The sequence below is a fragment of the Leptonotus elevatus genome, chromosome 9 (assembly GCF_054856555.1).
Source record: "Leptonotus elevatus isolate MCC_2025b chromosome 9, RoL_Lele_1.0, whole genome shotgun sequence".
Classification (NCBI taxonomy): Eukaryota; Metazoa; Chordata; class Actinopteri; order Syngnathiformes; family Syngnathidae; genus Leptonotus; species Leptonotus elevatus.
Genome location: NC_141247.1, coordinates 23,816,361 through 23,838,583, shown reverse-complemented (window position 1 = coordinate 23,838,583; position 22,223 = coordinate 23,816,361). Strand labels below are relative to the sequence as shown.

Below are 22,223 nucleotides of genomic sequence, written 5' to 3'. Positions count from 1 at the left end.
AAGTGAGTTGACGTCACTGCTGTATGTCAAATTTGTGCTCTCAATTTAAAGCAAAAAAAAAAAAAAAAAAACGTCTGTCAGGTGGCAGTAAACTTTGTGTTAAATTGTTGAAAAAGGTAATATAGAACAATATTGTTAGCATAGTCGCATAATTCTCAAAGTTGCTTACTGTCAATATATTAATTTAAAAATATATATCAAAGTGCTTACGTTTTTGTTTTTTTTATGTCTTTGCAAATTCTCAGACATTCAGGTCATGGTAATCTGCGAAGGTAAAATTGAGACTACTGGATCCTTACTGTCTTTAAAATGCTCCTCCCAAGTTTTCTGGGGTGGGGGTTCTACTTTTCTAAAAAATATTCCAAAAATAATTTGTGCAACTATGCTATTAGGCTAGCAATATATTTCCTTTCAAATCAACTGTATGCATTTTTGTTTTGTTTTTACACAATTAAGTATGGTTCCTATAGGCCTCTGCCATTCTCTGGTCAAAAGCATATGTGGTTTAAAATTACAGTTCCAAATGAGTGGTGGTGGTGGGGGGGGGGGGCGTTTGACAGAGGACATGACCTCTGTGGCAACTTTGGCCGTGTCCCCCTTTGCCGAGGGGCCCCCATCATACATCCATCCATACATACATACATACACGCATGCAACCCCGCTCTGACCCCTGCCACGGGGCCACGAGTACCGCACTAGCACCTGTATCCAGTGCGCCTGCCTGCCGGTCCCGTTGAGGGAGGAAAAAAAAAAAAAAGTTGCAACGCTCCTTCCGCTGCTTGCGTCTCAAGGGCAAAAAAAGGGAAAACGAGCTGGCCCGACCACAACAAATGAACACTGACTGCTCTGCTCTGCTGCTAACACATTCTCCTCCCTTTTTTTTTTTTTGGAGCCGGACTAACCTCACTACTTCTACGACAGTTGGACATGCCCGTCTCTTGTCGTTATTGTTATTTTTCAAGAGGATTTCCGAGCGGTGGCGTGTTCCACGGGAGCGACAGCATGGCCACGGTGTGACCGAGCTCGGAGCGCCATATGCGGCACCGTCTTCCCGCTCCCTCCCGCCCCCCTCCTCGTCATGCGGTGGATCTCCGCACGACCCAGCATCCTCTCTAATTGATTTTCAAATCATTTCCAGTCACCCGACAAGGAGGAATTTTTTTGCGATGGCAAGAAGACAAAAAAAGCCAAACTTTCCTCAAGTCTCATGATTATAAAAGCCGTTTTGTGCCGACATGTTGGGAGATTGGGAGGATTAAGAGAGGAATATCCACGAGAACATGAGAGTTGCACACCTCCGGATGAAGATGAAGATGCCACGGAGGATGCCGTTGCACGGCCCGGAGGCTGGAGAGTGAACGCCGGCTTTTTTGGTGCGTCTTTGCTCGGTCACGGAGGACACGCGGACGCGCACGCACAGAGACGGACAAACAGACAGACATCTTTTGGTTGTAAATGATCCACTATTATTGTTATTATCTGTAGTCGGCCGGCTCCGTAGGACTACCGCGCATATACAATGGGGATTATGCTCCAAGTTATTCTAGGAATGTTTCAATTCCTGCTGCTCACCACAATCCCGACGTCCCACGCCAAGGTAACGTATGGCTGTGTGTGTGTGTGTGTGTGTGTGTGCGCGCGCGCGTGTGTACGTGGACCATCTGACCTCTAAAGTGTCTTTGCAAGCATGTGCTCTCTACTTCGCGCGTTGACCATCGCAGTGCGTTTTGTTTCATTCTCATTGGAGCTCTATGCAAGTCATCCTGCTGCAGGTCAATGACCACCTGTCACCTTTGCTCCGCATCTTACCTATTTTATCTTATCTATCGGTCTAAATATATGCGTAATCTTGCTCTAAATCTACATAACTATAGCTAGCAGTCAAGTCATATCTATAAAACAATCTATGTTTGCCTATCTGTCTCTACATCTAATTTGACATGGGCGCTTCTAGCCCAGTTTTGGGGGGGGGGGGGGTGCCCAAGCACCCCTAAATTGAATCCCAGCACCCTTAAAATTGCAGATATATATCATTTTTTTTCAACGACAATCTAGCGAAATGTGTTCACATACAGTTCTATATTAATATTTTAGCAACAAAATCACAGCAACAGATTCACCCCTATCGGCATAAATCCGCGTATCCGCCTGTAAATATATCTAGCTATCTGTCGCTAAATATATGTCTATCTGTTTATGACTCAGTCTACATGTCTATCTAGCCATCCGTCTTAACAGTATAATGTATCCGCTATCCATACATCTATACATCTGGCAATCTAGCTAGCTGTTTACCTGCTTACCTATCTGTCGAAATGTAGCGTTCATCTTCAAGCCATTACCGCATACATGTGTTTTGTTGGCTTTGGCTTAAGCTTTTAGCTTAGCTGCTAACTGACAAAGCTAAAATCCGATGTAGTTTCAGCCCCCCCCCCCCCCGCCCCCGCCCCCGTTAGATCAATGAAGATTGCTATCTAGCCACGCAGTGATAGTGCGTCACTGTCAGTTAGCACGCAGGTTAGTTCATTTCTGCCAGTTTGTTTGTTTTATTGAAAAGTAGCTAAAGAGCTAAACGGAATGTGTGGTTTTCTGGTAAGCCAAAGGTGACTACGTGTGGGTGCCGTATCACTGTCAATTAAAAGTCACTGTATTTCATTTCAGTTATTTATTATTACCATTTTAGATTCTTGCTCTGTCAGTAACTGAGCGTAACGCGTGAACTCATCTTCACCTCACACACACGAGCAGGCCGACGACGTGTTTTCTTTATTTATGTCTGGAGAAGTCTATCAGGAACACTCAGTGCTGTGAGGCGCGCTGGGAGCCGGGTCCGACTCTATACTGTATGTTTTACTCGTTCATGAGGCCAGACGCTACACGGCCTAGCCTTGATTCTTTTTGAACGCCTCTTTCCAAGACATCTGCGTGGTGACTTGTTGCTAGGCAGAGTTCGTCAGGGCTCAATTTCAACTGCCCCGTGGAAAAGTGTACGATTGAGGTGCTTGCACTGTAAGAACAAGATTGCTCTACTTGTACGCTCAGCTTGGTGCTGTTCCACTTAAGGGCCAGTAGATGGTGATAATGTATATTTCTAACTGCTTAATCAAGAAGGGAGAAGAGTGGAATCGCAATGCTAACAAATGATAAGTTGCTAACAACAGAGCTAGATGCTTTTGTGTGACGGCTTGTTCCTTTGAGGAAATAGGGTTAAATCCTGGCTGACCCACAAGCCAATAAAAGTGAGAAAAAATAGACCTTGAGATGGAGACAATGGGAATGCAATGATAAAAATGATGCTAACAATAGAGCTAGATGCTTCTTTTACTAAGAGCCGCGACTTGATTGCGCCCCTTGCACGTTCAGGTTGGTGCTGTTCTTCTTTAGTGCCTGTAGATGGCGATAATGTGCATTTGAAACTGTCAAAACAACTCAAGAAGTCCAAGTCTTCATTCAAAGAATGCTAAAAAAAAAATGAGGCTAACAGCGCTAGCTGCCTAGCTTAGCCTTCATTTGTGTATGTTTTTGTAGTCCACTCTTTTCAGATTTGTTCTGTGTATTAGATCAAGATTGCTTTATTAGGCCTTTTGTGTAAACAGTTTTGAAATTGTTGCAGCATTAAAATACGATGTTAAGTTAAATTAAATATATGAAGAAGAAGAAACATGATGCTTGGGCACTGCCCTTGTCCCGAACGCAACGTTGTCGCTACAAAGCAAAAGGCTACACTACGACGAACAATAGTGTTAGACCTACAATAAGAATAGTATACAATTTATATAGTACCTTTTGAAGGAACCCAAATACTTATCAAAATAAACAATAATCATTTACGGTATGCTGCACCTTCAAAGGGACACTAACCTCCATAAATTAAATACATAATGAATACAAGACACAATACATATATTTTTTAAACAAAAAATAAGTAAATACCCCAAAAAACGAATTCACAGCAAAATGCAAAATTTGTATTATACAGATGATATTTTCTGTGTGCGATGTTGACTGTGAGTGTGCCACCAAAACGTGTTTGTTTGCACTTTGATGTGCCAACGAGGTGATAGTTGGCAAATCGACTTGAAAACAAAAAACTGAATGAGTAAAAGCTACACACTGTATTCATATTACTAATATGAATGAACGTGTTTGACTTGCTTTAGGGGCCACAGAATGCGTTACGTCAGAGAATTGCACACAAAGATAGACATACTCACTTGAACGTTCGTTTGCGTGCGTGCGTGCGTGCGTGCGTGCGTGTGTGTGTGTATAAACGTGGGTGGAACTGTTTAAAAGGGGCCGACTGAACAAAGTCTACATTCCCTTACGGGTGGCCTTGGTCTTTTTCACACACACTGACAGTTATTGGACTCTTGTATGTATTTTGTGAGATCCATTAAACTGGCATGCTAAAATATGTGTCAGGTTAATAATTTGTCATCCTTCAAATGAATGAAAGTCGATGTGACACATGGAACAACCACCCCCCCCACCCCCAACCCCATTAAGAAATACAAATATTCTGTTCCAGGGTCATACTTTATATTTGCTCTTTATAAGCCATGTTAGCATTAACAGCGTGCAAATAAATTAACTGCTGTTGATTTCAATTTCAAAAAAACTTAACTTGGAGACCAACGTTTCTAAGTCAAAGGCGAAAAAGTGATGATGTGCGTTGTCAGAACTGAGAAAAGTAGGCGAATAAAAACTCGGATATCATTTTGTGTTTTTGGATGGAAAAAGGATTTTAAGTGGGGTGATCTAGTGAGCTTTTGGCCACACAAGCTGCAGCATGTGCCCTTGTAAAAATGCGTCTTGCAGATTGAACTCCTAATCCCGGTAGCACCGACTCTCACTCTCTGCTCCTCATGAGAGACTTTGCACTTTTTGGGAGGGGGGGGGGGGAGCTCAGCAACTCTCCCAAACTTTTCCACGACAAATGTTTTTTGCCACGTCATTTACAGCGGGAGTCCCCCCCGATCTGGCGGCCCCTCCATCCTTTCATTTTGTCGTCTCGTGTTCAAAAGGGGCCGCGGGGTGAAATAGGTGGCGCTATCTCACAGGAAAATGCTTTCATCATTTCAAGAGTCCTTTTAAAACGCCAGCCCACTCCATCGCCTGAAGTACTCTTGGTTTGATTTGAGAATTGTGCAAATGTGTGTTGTTGATTGATCGTTCTGAATTACGGGAGGTTTCAGCAAACTGTGGGTAAATAATGAAAAGTGTATGTGCTGTTTTGTTAGTTACCTTTGCTCACTTTCTTGTAGTGCTTTTGTATTTATTTTGGTCAAAATCATAACAATCTTTTAATGATGGTGGCTGTGCTGTTTATCATCATTTTCAATACCTCATTAGGGTCACCAGTGACCTGGTGCCTATCCTTGCTGACTTTGGGTGACCCTGGAATGGTCGCCAGCCAATCGCAGGGCTTGTCAGTCAGGAAAAGCCTACTAGAACATCTGAAATTTATTAGGGGTCAAGTCAGTGGTACTTAATATTATGGCCAGTGTGAACACGGTCACAAACACAGTTATTAAGTGGGTGTGCACAATTATGCAATCACATTGTCTCAGTTGTGTATTTTTTTTATTTACCTTCTCAACCATTTTTTTTATTTGATTGAGTTATACAGGTTATAGGTCACATGAATGGTGGAAAAATATTTTAAAATTATTTATCTCGTCATTTCTGTACTTCACGAAAGCCTGGTATTTAAACACAGGTGTGTATACTTTTGCTATTCTCTGTACCTTTCACTTATACTAACATTAGGCAAAAAATTACTTAGACTTGTTACGTGAATTACTCGCTTGCGTCTTAACCTCATCTTTGTAGCTCTTCTTGCAATTATAAGAGGGTGTGCACATTTATGCAATCATATTGTCTCAGTTGTGTATTTTTTAATTTACCTTCTCAAACATTTTTTTTTATTTGATTGAGTTATACAGGTTATAGGTCACATGAATGGTGGGAAAATATTTGGAAATGATTTATCTCGTCATTTCTGTACTTCACGAAAGCCTGGCATTTAAACAGGGGTGTGTAGACTTTTGCTATTCACTGCACCTCTCACTTATAGTAACATTAGGCAAAAAAAAATATTTAGACATGTCACGTGAATCACTTGCTTGCGTCTTGAGCTCGTCTTTGTAGCTCGTCTTCCAATTATACGAGGGTGTGCACACTTATGCAACCACATGACCTCAGTTGTCGTCTTTTATTTTGCTCCTCAAAAATACTTCTTTGACTTTTTCTCCCCTTTGTCTATCCCACCAGCTGGCTCACTGGCGTCCCACCGACTCGTCGAAATCCAGAGAAGGTCGAGAAGGTAGGTTGCCAGTTCTCGACAAGCTCGTCCCCCCATCGTCCAACCTGCGGTGGCACTGAGACTTTTGTGCGTCCTAACTCAGTGCGACGGTGGTTGGAGGTGTACTCCCGCAGCGGCTGCGAGCCCCGAGAAACCTTGGTGGAGGTCTGGCGGGAGTTGCCGGGGGAGACGCACCACCTTTTCGTGCCCTCCTGCGTGGCGGTGAGGAGATGCGGCGGCTGCTGCGCCGACGAGGCCATGGAGTGCGTGCCCTCGCTCACGCACACGCTCACCATGGAGGTACGCGCGCACGCACGCACGCACGCACGCACGCACGCACGCACATGTATTCAACGCTTCCATGTTGTCAGATGGAAAGCTGGCCTTCATGTGTGTTTTTTGTGTGCGTAGCTGATGAGGACTTCCTTTATGAAACATGAGCTCATTCAGCTGACTTTTGTGGAACACAGCCAGTGTGAGTGCAGGTAAGAAACACTTACGCACGGTATCGTTTATGATTCACTTGGAAGTGGCGCCTGAATTGATCCCGGTATTCAAAACATGCATACTAATGAGAGTGCTGATATTGATTGGATCCCATATTGATAGTTTGGTTTCAGTTTGTCCACTGTCTGACTTTTGTATTGTATTTTAACAAACTTTTTTTTTTAAGCTATTAACAAACTGCATTGAAAGGGAGGGATTTTGTTTATTTTGAATTTCCTAAATACACATTTTTATTTGGATTTTTGGGGGGGGTGAAAATTATTATTATTATTATTTTTAATAATCAAATCAAAACATTTATTTACAATAAGATGTTCTATGCAGCCCACTATTCTAAACATGTTATTCTGATTAAGATTGCCTTAATTATTCGTCTCAGGGGGCGGCCATTTTGCCACTTGCTGTTGCTGACTTAAAGTCACCATTGCTCTCATGCACTGTGATGCCATTTTCAGATGGCAGCAAGTGGCAAAATGGCCTCCCCAGAGTTGGATAAAAATGGGTGGGTTTTGCTGCTTAATATATATACCACATATGTTATATTAAAAGGGAAGTCAACCCCCATTTTTTTTTTTTTTTTTTTTACAATAATATGTTCTATGCTGTGGAGGACCAAAACTGGCAAAATAAAAAAAATAAAAAATGCCTAAATAAATAAATAAATAAATAAAAGTGAATATATATATATATATAAGTAAAAAACAAGATAAAAAAAATATAAAAATAAATGTCGGAATAAATACAAGAAGAAATTTATAAATAGAATCAAATATCAATCAATCAAATGAAAACACTCTGCTCTCACATTTATTTATTTCATGCTGCAGGCGCTCTGCCAGGACGAAATGTTATTCAAATGAGGGGGTGGTCCTAAGCGTGTCTTGGGTTGGACTTCGCCGTTGCCGTCAATGGTTCCAGTGAGCGGGTCGGAAGTCTCGCCGGCTTGCATGGAGAGCTCCAGCAATGGACGACTATTTTGTCCACTGTTACCACAACTTGGGACTTGAGTTGCTCGACAACAAGTCGAGGTGACGGTGGACAAGATAGTCGTCCATTGCTGGAGCTCTCCAGTGCAAGCTGGTGAGACTTCCTTGTTCGCCGAATATTTTTATTTTTATTTGTTGAATCTCGTTTTTTTTTTGTATTTATTTTTACTTTTATTTAGGGATATATATTTTTGTTGTTGTTTTTGTTTCCATTTATATCTGGGTTTTTTCCACTTTTAGTCATTTATTAAAAAAATGTTTTCACTTTTAGTCATTTATTTATTTACAGTTTTGGTCCTCCATACTATGCAGCCCCACTAGTCTAAATACGGTATTCTGGTTAATATTGCATTAGTGGAATATGAGTTCAGCTGCAAAATCCAGCATTTTTTTTTTTTAAATCAATATCAGAAGGCAGCCATTTTGCCACTTGTTGTCGAGCGAAAATGACATCACAATTGCTCAGGTCTCAGGTAACAACCAATCACAGCTCAGCTTAAAAAAAACATGAGCTGTGATGTCATCTTCAGTCGACAGCAAGTTTAAAATGGCTGCCCCCTGAGATGGATAAAAACGGCTAGATTTTGCTCCATAACTCATATTCCACAAATGTAATATAATAATCACAATGTCATGTTTAGACTACTGAGGTCACTTATAACATATTATTGTCAAGAAATGTTTAAACCGCAGACTGGGGGGGAATTAAAAGGTCATGAAGGTCAGATTTGACTCCTCTCATTAGCATAATGAATACATATTAAAGTCCATCAACTGCATGATATCTTTTTTCCAGGTTTAAAGAACAGCTCCAGCTGACACCAACTATAAGGTTTGCTTTCTTGACTTATTCTATTTTGCACTTTTAAAATCATCAAGAGTGTTGTGAGATCTTGAAAGTTCTTAATACAGCCCACGTTGCTGGAAAATGTCACTTTTTTTCTCTATCATATCCTATCCAATTTCCCCTTATGACTGAAAGACTTGGGTGGCAGGCCCATGTAGACAATGATCACATCACATCTCAAAGAGCAACGATATCAATATTTGAAAATGTAACGGGCACAAGTTTAATCATATGAAAGTGATCCTTGTGAGGAGCTAAGCGTGTTTAGATTTAGAAACAGCCCGCAGCCTAAAAGGACTGTCATATTTATATCGCCCTGCTTCCTGTTTGGATATGGACGTAAATACAGAGTTCCAATGTATTAGTGTGGGCTGTATGGGTGTATACATTTGTTCAATGACTGCGTAAGGTTTTATGTGCTTTTGCTATACACTCGACCAACCTGCGCGTTGTCATTTATCAGTAAAAACGTGTAAATGTTCAACGCGTGTTTGAAATTCGCTCCCCCTGTGTAATGTCCCTCATTGAGTTAGCATCTGTGTGACTCCCTCCCAGCATCCCCTGGGGCGACCCGCATCCTGTTGTCACCATAGTAATGATTTTATCTTGGCCCGCCGTGTGCGCACACGCACTGGCAATGATGGAGCGCAGTCACGCATCCGTCGCCGTCGTCGTCGGCGTCGTCTATTAAAGCCACGACAACAACAACATGGGACATTAGCATCCTGATGATGTGCCGGCCGCGCCGCTAAATGAGCCCATCATAATTTGAGCTTGTTTAAAGAAAGAAGATGAGAATTACAATTTTGAAGGCGGCGGATGTTTACATTTTGAACCATGTGAGTATCTCGCAAGGGCATTTCAATGTTCTACATATTCATACAAGTGTAAAAATAAATAAATAAATACATAAATGAATAAATAAGAACACATTGGAAGATTGTTCACATCCCAAAATTTTTGCATTATTAAATTCATTAAAAGTTAAATTAATTAGTTAAATCCCCCCCAAAAAAATTTAAAGTGTAAAGAATGAGTCAAAAAAAAGTTTAAAAAATATTTTTTCTTAAGGGTCAAGGCTAAAAATATGTTAACCACCGTTGATATTGAGATGTACGACGACGTATAAATATATATATTTTTTTTAGAGGGTGGGGGGCAATATTATATTCCGAAAGAAAAAATTCGCAAATTTGCGAATTTATAAAGTGGCAGATTTGCAACAAAAAAACTCAGAAAGTTACAAGAAATACGTATATAAAACGTATGTAAATAGCGTAGCTATAGTCTAATGTGAGGATTCTTTGGTGGTTAATAGGACACTGTTTATAAAATGAAAAGGCAGGATGGAGACGGATTCATTCTTCATTTAAACTTTGCTCGTCATCCACGGGGAGCTGGAGCGACAACTTCCTGATCCCCTATCAGCTGACTAACACTAACCAATCGGAAGCTAGCATACTTTAGGTCAATGCAAGTGAATGACAGGGAAAAAAATGAAGAGTTTGTGCTTCAAAATGATGCTGAAATAATCAAATACAGAAACATTAAAATAAAAAAAAATTTAAACAATAAGCAAGAAGTTGAAAATTCCAAATTTATAAACAATAAAATGAACAATTTCTTATCTTTTCCTTGTCATTTATTTTCAGGCCCTCTCACAAGCCAACAAGAGTCAAGAAAAAGGGCCGAGGAAGGAAAGCAGTTGGAGGCATCCAAAATGCGTAGGTTCATGTCAAATATCCATCCATCCGTTTTCTGGAGCACTTGTCCTGCGGCCAATCACAGCTGGCTTCGGGGTGAGAGGTGGCGTGTATCGGGGACTGGTCGCTGACCTATCACATATAGACAAACAATTCACATATAGGACCAATTCAGAGGCTTCTCTGATGTTTTGGGAATGTGAGAAGAAGTTACCCGGAGAAGACTCAGGATTATTCTCAGGATTCCAACCCAGACCCGAAGATGCGTGAGGCAAACATGCTAACCGCTAGCCCACCATCACAAAAAAATATCAACCCATTTAATCCCAAATCTTCTCCTTGGGGATGCCGTTTTTTGCAGCGTGTATTCCAACAGCTCCCCTTTGCGTGTGTTTGGATGTTGGGTTATCTGGTCTTCGTTGTTTGACACAGTTATTTGGACAATTTCTTTTACAGCCGCATTAGTCAAGGTCTGACACACGCACACACACACACACACACAATCACACACATGCGCACACAAGTTCACTCACCTCTGTGTGATACTCACGACTCAAAGAGATCTTTGTGGCCGGCGAGTATACAGTCGGGATGAACAGAATGCGCCTTTGTGGCCAACATTTAACACTCCACAGCACCCTGGCCAGTGCAAAGGAGGACAATATTGGTTTAGTTTACTTCTCAGGGATTATAGACAAAAAATATTCCAAAAATCAAAAGTCGCTATTTGTCATGTGTAGTCCTTGGGGCAGGTAAGAAAGAAAGTTAAGACTAGCAAAGTTAAGTTAACGTGGGAGTCAACCCCCCCCCCCCCCCCCCAAAAAATATTGACAACAATATGTTCTATGCAGCCCCTCAAAGTCTAAACACGGTATTCTGGTGAACCCCTTAGCAGTTTTTATCAATATCAGAAGGCGGCCATTTTGTCACTTGCTGTCGAGGGAAAATGACACAGTTGCTCAGGACTCGGGTAACAACCAATCACAGCTCAGCTTCAGGAAACATGTGAGCTGTGATTGGTTGTTGCCTGAGCTTTGAGCAACTATGATGTCATCTTCAGTTGACAGCAAGTGGCAAAATGCCCCCCCCCCCCCAAAAAAAAAAAACTCCTATTCCACAAATGTAATATTAATAAGAATGTCATGTTTAAACAAACTTTTCAATTTGCTGGTGATTGAAGATGGCATCACGTGTGCTGAGGAAGTATTTATTTATTTATTTTCACTCACGCACATATACAAATATGGTCTCCCAGGCGGGGAAGCGAACCCACGCCAACCAGCCCTGAGCTGAGGAAGTAGGTAACGACCAATCATGGCTCACCTGTTTTCTGGGTTTGGTGAGCAAACTGAGCCATGATTGGTCGCTACCTACTTCCTCAGCACGGGTGATGTCATCTTCAATCGACAGCAAGTGGGAAAATTTATTTTTAAATGTACAAATTGATCATGACAAATAATGAAGTTATTACATTCATTTTGGGCATAATATTAACTTTTTACGGCTGACAATGGCTCAATGAGTCAAGTATCGCTTTTAAGAGGATTATGTAAATGAATATGTATACAGTAAACAGGTACACACATGGAATTCATTGCTTACGTTGATATGCGACATGCTAACAAATAGCAAGAATTGGTACAATAAGGAATACTAGGAAAATATCAGAACTTATAAGGAAAAGCAGTGTCGTAAAAACATCCAAGTACGCTCTAAAAAGAATTGTTGAACCAATTTAAGTTTACAAATTGAATTGTTGACCAACTTTAAAAAAATTTTTTTAATTAAGTTAGTCCAAAGTGAATATATTAAGTTTAAGTGATTGTGAGTTCATTAAACTTAATATATTGACTTTGGGCTAACTTATTTCAATCGCGTATTACCACGTGAAGCGATTTATTTTTTTTAGGTTGGTCAACAATTCTCCTTTTAGAGTGTAGGAGGAGCCGTATCCGATTTGGTAGCAAGACAGCAAATGTTAAAAACAAAGGAACAATCTGGTGTCTTCCTGTTGTGGCCACAAAGCTAAAGACTTTGAGTTGATTAAAATCGTTCCCAGGTGAAAAAAAAAACACACACACAGGAATGAGCCCCCCCCCCCCCCCCCAAAAAAAAACTAACTCAGTCGATCATGACATGATTGATGACAATTCAGTCGGTCGTTTTTTTCCATCCTTATATGGATTTATACGGACATACAGTATAAACACGGGAATGCGTATAGTCTGTGTCTTTAGCGGCTCAACGTGTGATAGCGGCTCGATGGTGTGAAGTGTGTGGGAAGCCGCAGTTCTAACACCAAGTACAATGACAACCTTGTAGCACCCGCAACATGAGATTGACGTGTGTTTAGCGTCACCATTCCCATGACTGGGTCCAGACCGTTCGGAGGGATAAAAGAATTAGCGCACCTTTTGGCCATCACTCATATCCGGGCCCCAGGGGGTCAGAGGGGGCTCCGTGTTGGGTGTGATGTCCCCTCACAACCCATCCATCACCCCCAACGGGCTTTATTCGAGCTCTAGCAGGGGTGAAATCTGTGTAATTTGCTCCCGAATGCCACCTTCTCTGTCCGTGCCAGCGGCAGGCGTGGTCATCGCGGCCCTGGACAAAGATGGCCTCTCTCTGCCTCATTAAGTATCTTCATTATCCGCCAGCCTCCTGGGAAGACGCAAATGGAGACACTTTTCTCATCGCCGTCCCATCGGGCAGACTGGAAACTATGACGACTGAGAGGGAAGCGGGATTAGTGACAAAATATCTCACTGCGGATGTTTCATTTTTAGCCGCAGGAGTAATCGGAGACTGCAAACTGATGAGCATTGCAGGGCATCCCAAAAGTCTTCTTTTTTTTTTTCAGACAGACGAGAGGCCATCAGCATTTGACAACTGAGGCTTTTCAGTTTTTGGAAGGATTAGAATCAATCAAGATTAATTAATCAAAACTTTATTTGTACACTCTAAAAACAGTGGACCGATCCTCGACTTGGGTCAATTTGACCCAACTTTGAGTAAAGAAATGCGTCTTTTAGTGAAAAACAACTCATAAATATTGGTCAGATCCTTTACTTCGGTTTTGTATAAATCAACCCAGAAAATTGGGTCAAATTGACTCATAAAGCGCATCGGTCCATTTTTTTTTATCCATAATTGGGTTACTTTTGACCCAACTGTTTTTAGAGTGTATAGCACCTTTCATACTTTAAAATTCAACTCAAGATGCTGAACAATTAAAGGCAAAGTCAACCTCCAACGTTTGTTGACAATAATATGTTATATGTGACCTCACTAGTCTAAACGTGACATTCGGATTAATATTACATTTGTGGAATATGAGTTGTGCAGCAAAATCTAGATGTTTTTATCCATCTTAGGGGGGCGGCCATTTTGCCACCTGCTGTCGACTGAAGATGACATCACAGTTGCTCAGCGCTCAGGTAACGACCAATCACAGCTCACCTGTTTTCTGAAGCTGCGCTGTGATTGGTTGGTTGGCCAAGGTTATTTTAGTTAACGAAAACTAACAAAAAACAAAAATTCAAAAATAATTTCGTAATAACGAAAATGCTTTTTAAAAAATGAAAACTAACTGAAACTACATTTTATGTACTATAATTATAGTGAAAATGTCGATTGTTGTAGTTTTTGGTAATTGATTTAATACATGAGCTTTTGGGGATGGTTTTAAATGTGATTTTAAGTATATTTATTTTTTTATTTACCGGAATAAAGACATTTGAAAGTGTGTCACACAAAAGTGATGTCATCTAGCAGCAGCCAATAGAAAAGCACCTTCAGATGACGTCGCTCCGAAGTGACAAATTTGCCTGCTTGACTTTTGGCTCTTTCGGCCCGCCTGCTTTTTCGTTTAACTCAGTTACTTTTTTCATTTGACTATGGTATTTATTAAATATTGCGTACAAGTAATACACATTTAAAAAACAAAAACTAAAGCTAACTAAAATTAATACTGAAAACTAAACTAAAACTTAGCATTTAAAAAAAAAAAAAAAAATTTAAACTAACAGAACCACCCTGAATACTAATTCACACTAACTAAATAAAAAATAAAAAAACGAAATAAAAACTAACTCAGATGGAAATTCTCTCAGCTCAGCTGCTTTCTGAAGCTGCGCTGTGATTGGTTGTTACCTGAGACCTGAGCAACATTGACGTCATCTTCAAGTCGACAGCAAGTGGCAAAATGGCCGACCCTGAGATGGATAAAAACGGCTGCATTTTGCTGCTTAACTCATATTCCGCTAACGCAATATTAACCAGAATGCCATATTTAAACTAGTGGGGCTGCATAGAACATATTATTGTTGACTTCCCCTTTAAAACAGTAATAGTGAAATAAAAAGAAAAAATATCCCCATGCGCACTTGGCAATTTTGGCAACCGAAAATAGACTATAATTTAGAAGTGTTATTATATTTATTATTTATCATTATATATACCATTATTAGCCTCATTATCTTTATAAAGGCAGAATATTGATACAGCTCTTGTTAATCACCGATGTCAATAACTACAAATACGCTAACCCATCTTGCCTGATTGCCTTCACGCTATCGACCAACTAATGGTCCAACTGTTGTCTGTTCTCCCCAGGAGTCCTGTTTTCTCCCGTCCCCCCACCAGCTCTCCTCCCCCGCCCACCTTGCGGCCATCTTGTCGACCGTGCCGAGGCAGGAAGTGGACGCTAGATGCGACGTCGTGTCGGTGTCTCTGCAGAGTCACCGCTGAGAGGTGCGACCGAAAACGCCGGCGACTCGACCCTCATCGTTGCAGGTTGGTGCAAACGGCAAAAACGGACGTAGAGGGAGCCGCCGCCTATTCGCGGTTCGCTATTTATGCTTTTTCTGCCACTCAAGCTTGAACGTGCTGCCATATGATTATGAGATTCATGCTCGACAAACTGCACTAACCACGATCTGTAGGGAAACTTAGTGCAGAGGCGGGATTAAGTAAATTAGCCCCGCTGTTGCATCATAGGCAAATATTCAGAATGGTTCACTGGTACACTCATTTTCAGAACTCGCACTCAGTTGGTCAAAAATAACCCAACTATGGGTCAAAAATGGACCGATCCTCTACTTGGGTCTGTTTGACCCAATTTTGAGTCAAGAAATTGGTCTTTTAGTGGAAAACAACTCACAAATATTGATCAGATACTTTACTTGGGTTCAGAATTTGGGTCATTTTGTATAAAACAACCCAGCAACTTGGGTCAAATTGACCCATAAAGTGGATCGATCCATTTTTGAGCCATAATTGGGTTACTTTTGACCCAACTGTTTTTAGAGTGCAGATTATTGATCCCTAAAAGGCCAATCCAGTCACAACCCGTCCAAAAAACATGAAAACCACAAAGGGGCAGACCGAACGGGAGGCCTGACCTTTCAGCGCCCCAAGTTTCTTAGATGGTAAAAGAAAAAAATAAGGAAGGGGGAAAACAAGCGCTGCCTCTTTAAAGGGGGGCACAGTATGAAGCTGGAAAAAAAAACTTCAACACATAAAGCCACATAATAAAATTCTTTACAACAGATTTGTAAGACCGGCACATGCCAAATAGGTAAACAACAGATTATTTTGGCCGCCATTTTGTCGACAACTTCATCAAGCCATATAAAATGTGCAAGTTATTAAGAGCTAACTTTGTTAGCCAACAGTAATCTGTGCATCCATTTAAACTCTTTGCAACTCTGCTTACCTTTCGGCTTTGATTTAATAGGAGGGTTGTTGCACCTTTGGTGGGTGCGGGTGATGCCTCTGAATTGATCACTTGAAAGTGGCTCGGGATCTTCACCTGAGCACCCCTGGAAGCACAGATTTACTTCATTGCTAGATTTCACACTTGATGGGTGTACAGACACTCAACAGACCCAATATTTTGTATGCAACCCATAAAAAGTCCATTTTCCATACGTCTCTTTAAATGTGACCTCAGATTTTAATTTCTTCGCTTTCAGGTGTGACGCCTTGAAGACTTGACGCGTCCTCCGTCTCACCTCGTCCTCTCCACCCAAACCCGCCCAAAGGAAGTATTATTAGCACACAGCCTGTACTAGCTTTTTCTAGTTAAGCCACCACTGTAGCACTGTACATGTACGTCATACGTGTGTGTGTGCGTGTGTGTGTGTGTATGTCCCAACATGTACAGCACGCAACGTGCGCAGACACGTCTAGTCACTAAACACCTCGCAGGAGCGCAGGGACCACGGCGCTGATTTATGATTTATGGATAAACATTTCCCAGTAGACTCCGGCTTTGCAGTTTGCTTGGACACTGGTGGGACTATCGCGGATGAAGTGGACCTCTCGAAACGCGGAGACAGATTTTTCCAGGTTCACGTCGGGGCCAGTGCTTGTGTGGAGGATTTAAAAAAAAAAAAAAAAAAAAAGGCCATCAGATAAAAGGTGCAAACGTGCCGGACGAGACATAGGATACACACATGCAATGGCACAACCTGTGTGTGTGTGTATGTGGACCTATAGTGGTGCTGAATGTATTTGTGTGGTCTGGCTGTGAAAGACCCCAGATGGGTTAGCGCACCCCCCCCCCCCCCCCACCGCCACCCCCCCTCAAGCATATGAGCACGGGCGAGCCTTTTGCAGCATTTGTTTTAATTTGGGCCCTTTTGTCTCTTGTCTTTTCCGTTGGATTGAAAGCGGCCGCTTTTCGCCTGGCGTTTAGGCAGTGAGAAGAATGACAATAATGAGGTCTGGCGTCTGTCCACTGCTTTGCGCACACGCACACACACACACACACACACACACACACGCGCGCGCGCGCACACACACATTCCCAGTTAAAGCAGCAGTGTGAATAGCACACACACACTCACACATGCAATGTGAAATGAACGCAGGTAGCCATAAGCTTTTTTTTCTTTTCTTTATATGACATGCCATTTTTTTTTTTTATTACGCAAGCCTCAATTTTATGCATTATTATAATTCCTTCACATTTCTTGAATGTTTTTTTTTGTGTGTGTGTGTGTTTGAACGTAATCCGTCCGCATAAAGAGTCACGCCGGGTGGCCCAAATGTATTGAGTCCAAATGGATATGTCACACCCACACGAACCACAAAGCAGAAGTAATCGCCTGTATACATTAGAATGAGTTAATCACACACGCGAAAGAGCAGTGAAAGGAAAAGGTGTGAACGTAACTTGTTTTGGGTTTAGCAGGCCACCGTTTAGGGATGTTATTTGGCATAAGAAGAACAAAGGGGGGCCTCAAAGGGGCTGTCAATCAATGTGACAGGCCAAAGCTGGAGCTGTATTCACGCGGCGGGCCAAAATCCGGACTTGACGGACCAAAAAGCCGGAGCTGTATTGGCAAGGCGGTCCGAAAAGCTGCGGACGTATTCTTGTGACAGACCAAAACTGAAACCGTATTGATGTGACGGACCAAAAACCGGAACCACGTTGACAAATGAACAGAATGACTCAGGTCAGAGAGCTGAAACTTTTTTTTTTAATTTTTTTTTTAGCCAGGATTTTTTTTTTTTTGTAGTCACATTTGAGCCCTTTGGTTTCATTGAAAGTCTCACAATTACACAACCTTGCCTCGGGCTTCGTGTGCACTCCGCAGTGAATGAATGAATGGGACTTACTCAAGTAACGACAAACTGTATGACAAATGCTATATTTATAACTTTATTTCAAAATGTCAATCATTCCGTTGATCACTACCTCTTTAGAAGAAGACATTCATAACCTAATATAACATTCTTACCGTAACTTTTTAGAAGGTGTTTTTTTTTTAATTATCAATAATTACATGTTTGTTATGTAGAAATTCTAATAACTGCGCAGATTATTATTATTATTTTTTTTTTTTTTTAATTAGCTTGACACCATGTGCTACGGTTCCCCCACATAAATCATGGTTTTTGATGGCCCCTACACAGATATAATATGCAAATGTTATGCCTATTTTGTGGCCAAAATATAAAAATTTGTGGCCGTAAAAAAAAATATGCGTGAAATATTAATGTGTAAGCAAGTGGACCGCACATTTGCTAGAAATTGCAGAACATCTATTTGTTAGGAGAACTTGCTTGTAGTCCTGTTAAATCCCCAAAATGAGGCTACTGATTTGGCCCGCTTTACGCTAAAGCTAGCTGTAGCATCATGCTAATGTCTGTAAGATGCTATACTAGCTTGTGTCTCACAGACATTACAGGCGCGTTTGGAAAGTGACGACCACCCCCACTTATTTGTGGACTAACAATGTTGCTTAGTGAAGCCACCGGCGGCCATCTTTTACGTTGCAACACCTCGAACTTGAATACGATTTCTCTGCAGCGTTTTCACATTATTTTCTGTCTTTAAGCGCTATGATAGGCTAGCCGCAGCATCTTCCAGACACAAGACTTTCCGGTTCAACCTTTATTCTGCAGCTATTCGAGACTCAGATTGTTTTCCCACTAAATCCACAGAATGAGGCTGCTTTAATGCTCGGCTAGCTTTATTGCCCTTAACGTTTTTGCCCTTTTAAAAAAAATAATTAATCACTTGCTCCCTTTACGTACAGTTCCCTCCCTGAGACTTTTTGCACAAGTCATATAGACTCATGTGATCATAAAAAAAACCTGTTTAGCTCAACATCCATCCATCCAGATTGCACTGTTGCAAAAAGCACATACAGGAGGCAGTAAATGCTATCCTTGCAGAAAAACCACACACAACAAAAACATTCCAGTGGAAGGAGACGAGGTGCTGAGCTCTCAGGAACGCTAGCGGGGGTAGGGCATTTAGAGGTCTGGATGTTACTTATTCATGTCTAAAAATATTATTTTAATACTCAAACCCAGGCAGGAATGAGCACGTTTGACATTTCAGCATCACAACAGCTTGATATATTCTAATTATGTCTGTATTTGTGTGCTTTGTATCTGCACAGTTGACTGTAAAGATCTCTTTGTCATAATCATGTCGTGCAAATCTTACTAAAAGTATATGACGTTTTATAACTGCTTGTCTATGACATAGTGCATTCTTTAGAGCAGGGGTTCTCAAACGTTTTGGGTCCAGGGACCCTCTTGCAGGGAAGGAAAAAAATTAATCCAAAATGGCATAGGAATGTAAAAAGCTGCCTATCGTTATATTCCAATAACAAATTCTGATTTTCTCATAGTTTCATAAGGAGGGTTGTAATTTTTTTTTCTAAATCAATTTCTCAATATATAGATTTTCTTTTGAATATTATAAAGATTTTAAACAAGGGAAGAAAGTCATACTTTTACAAAACAATTTCAAATTTACAACTTTATTTTCAATGATATTATGCCTTTTATTCTGAAATGATGCCTTTGTTTAAAAAAAAAAAAAAAAGAGAGAAAAAAAAGACTACTGGTATATTCTTGATTTTTTTTTTTATTATTATTTTAAAAAATAGGACAGCTTTAATTCTTTAAAAAAAAAAATCTTTATTCATGCAGGGATGTCATATCAAAACTAAGGTAGGGAGAAGTAATCAAGTAATTGGTTTATAAAACTCCAAAATGTATTGCAAATGATTTTGCGGGCCCCCAAGTGACAGCTGGCAGACCCATCGCGGGTCCGGAAACCCCAGTTTGAGAACCACTGCCTTAGCCATGTATAATGTGTTGTGATTGCCGCTGCAAATACAGTGTACGTACTACTGTAGCCTCACCAGCTCTTTTTTGCTGCTACACCATTTGTGCCCTTTAATAATGTCCTCGTCGAAAAAACAATACAGGTTTATGTCCTACTAGTCGAAGTACTCAACTTTGTGTCCTCTTTACGAGTGTACAGTACCGTATACTGCATCCAATGTATTGGAAGTGATATCATACAACCATCATGTTACAGATGTTATTAAAGGAAACGTCTTATTTTTCATACGAAGCTCTGGTGTTTTTCTTGTTTTACGGTAATGGAAAGCAAACAGGATTATTTTCATGGCAGAATCGCCGTGCGAGTTGGTGACAGAGAATTGTGCACGTGTGTTTTCAGACACAATATTGTTCCCTCCCCTCTTATCTGTTCTGCTGAGTCAGAAGCTACCCGAGGACAAACCGAACACGGGTCAATATGGACATGAGCAAAATTGTCAAACCTCATTTGGTTGTTGTTGTTTTTTTTTTTTTTACAATAATCTTTCCACTTTATTAATATTTTGTTCATGATCGACTTTTAAGCTGCGTGGCTCATTTAGACAAACAACAATCACACCAACACTGCATGGCAACTGAAGGTAGGCAAGTGAACCGCTACGCCATCAGTGAGATTCAAACCAAGATCTCCTGACTGTGAGGCAGACGTGCTGACCACTGTCACACGGCGGTGTTCGAGTAGAGCGCCGTCCATCCATCGTGTCGAAATTCACAATTTAAGAATTTAATTTAATTTCAGTTCAATGTCAGTTATTCGGCATTCATTTATTATTTCCACAGAAATTGCATTCTCCAGTTCGACGAATGCTGACGCATAACGTGGCAACTATTTTCCACATTTCTCAAAACTCAAAACTTTTCCCACAATTCCACATTTTTCCATGAAAAACTTTGACCTGGCAAATTTTCTACGGAATTTCTACAGAAATTGCATTCTTAAGTTGTACATGTTTGTTATTGCGCTTGTCGCCACAATGTATGACTTTTGCGACATGTACGATGCAGTGTTTTTGTTGTTATTATTATTATTATTAATGATGAAGAAGACGAGTGACGTCGGAAAGAGGAGAGGAGCGCTGCTGCCAACCTATCTGTCTGTCTGCATGGAAGGGCATCATTCCAGTGCTATATATAGCTGCTGGATGAGGGAGACGGAGAGTGAAAGGGACAGAGTGAGTCATGCGTCATCGTCGAAACTCGACGTCTCCATATCTTCCTTTTCTTTTCTCAGCTTTGTACTGTTCTAAAATAATAATAAATATATTATAAATTATATTATTATCGCGTACATTGAGGGAAGTAATTATTTGATCCCATGCTGAATTTGTAAGTTCACTCATAGAAAGGAAAAGTCTGTATGGTTGTTTATTGTAATGTTGCAATATATGGCGGCTATAAAAAGTCTACACACCCTTGTTGAAATGCCAGGTTTTTGTACTGCAAAAAAAAAAATGAAACTAAGATAAATCACTTGAAAACTGTTTACACCATTATTGTGACCTATAACCTGTGCCACTTCACAAATCTCCTAGAGAGAGGAAGTACAAGTGCATAAGTGTGCACACCCCTTCAAAATGAGCATGTCGCTGTGTTCAACATTAACCAATCGCATTCAAACTGATGCTAAATGGGAATCAGCACACTCATTTCTTTTCTTTAACCCTAAATCATTTTCAGCTGTTCTAGTAGGCTTTTCCTGACATTCTTTGCTTTCTCGCAGAAGCCTGAAGGTTTTGTGCTAACACTTGACTGCCGTTTTGAACCTTTCCGAAGGCCCCCAGTTCCAGCTAAAGAAAAGCTGCCGCAACTTGTGCCACCACTATGCTTCACTGTAGGTGAGGTGTTTTAGGTGATAAGCACCAAACATACTTTAAAAGGGTGGGGGGGGGGGGGGGGGTAGTTCAACCTTATTTTCAATGGACCATAACAAAATCTCCCAAGCATGTAGGAACATGTGTATAGAGGTGGTATAGAAAATGGATGGATGGATGGAGGTTCCAGTGTGGAGACAGCTTTTTTCTCTCCATTTTAAATCAGCCTACCTGTACAAGCATAGAAAAATAGTGGAGCAATAGCAAAAATATACCAGTAGATAATTGGGTTTTTTTGTATCTGTGAAATGGGCGAAATCCCATTTCCCATCCTTGCTGCCCGACCGCGAGAACTCAAGGTCGGCGTCCTTCGCCGGGACCGTGACAGATGAGGCCCGTGTTTGTGTTGGA

At 40.9% G+C, this 22,223-nt stretch overlaps 1 protein-coding gene across 2 annotated transcripts; it reads left to right on the top strand.

The window, feature by feature from the left end:
- Positions 1–643: 643 nt before the first annotated feature.
- Positions 644–20,239, top strand: vegfba (vascular endothelial growth factor Ba). 2 transcript variants are annotated; one of them, XM_086085788.1, is made up of 8 exons: positions 644–1,597; positions 6,274–6,325; positions 6,408–6,604; positions 6,716–6,789; positions 8,594–8,629; positions 10,297–10,368; positions 14,962–15,141; positions 16,323–20,238. In XM_086085788.1, exons 1-8 carry the CDS (start codon positions 1,520–1,522, stop codon positions 16,342–16,344), a joined length of 711 nt encoding a protein of 236 aa, XP_085941914.1. In that variant the 5' UTR covers positions 644–1,519; the 3' UTR covers positions 16,345–20,238. The 2 variants fall into 2 exon arrangements, with proteins under 2 accessions (XP_085941914.1, XP_085941915.1); XM_086085789.1 differs by lacking the exon at positions 644–1,597 and adding an exon at positions 1,683–1,772 and having other exon boundaries at positions 16,323–20,239.
- Positions 20,240–22,223: the final 1,984 nt, after the last annotated feature.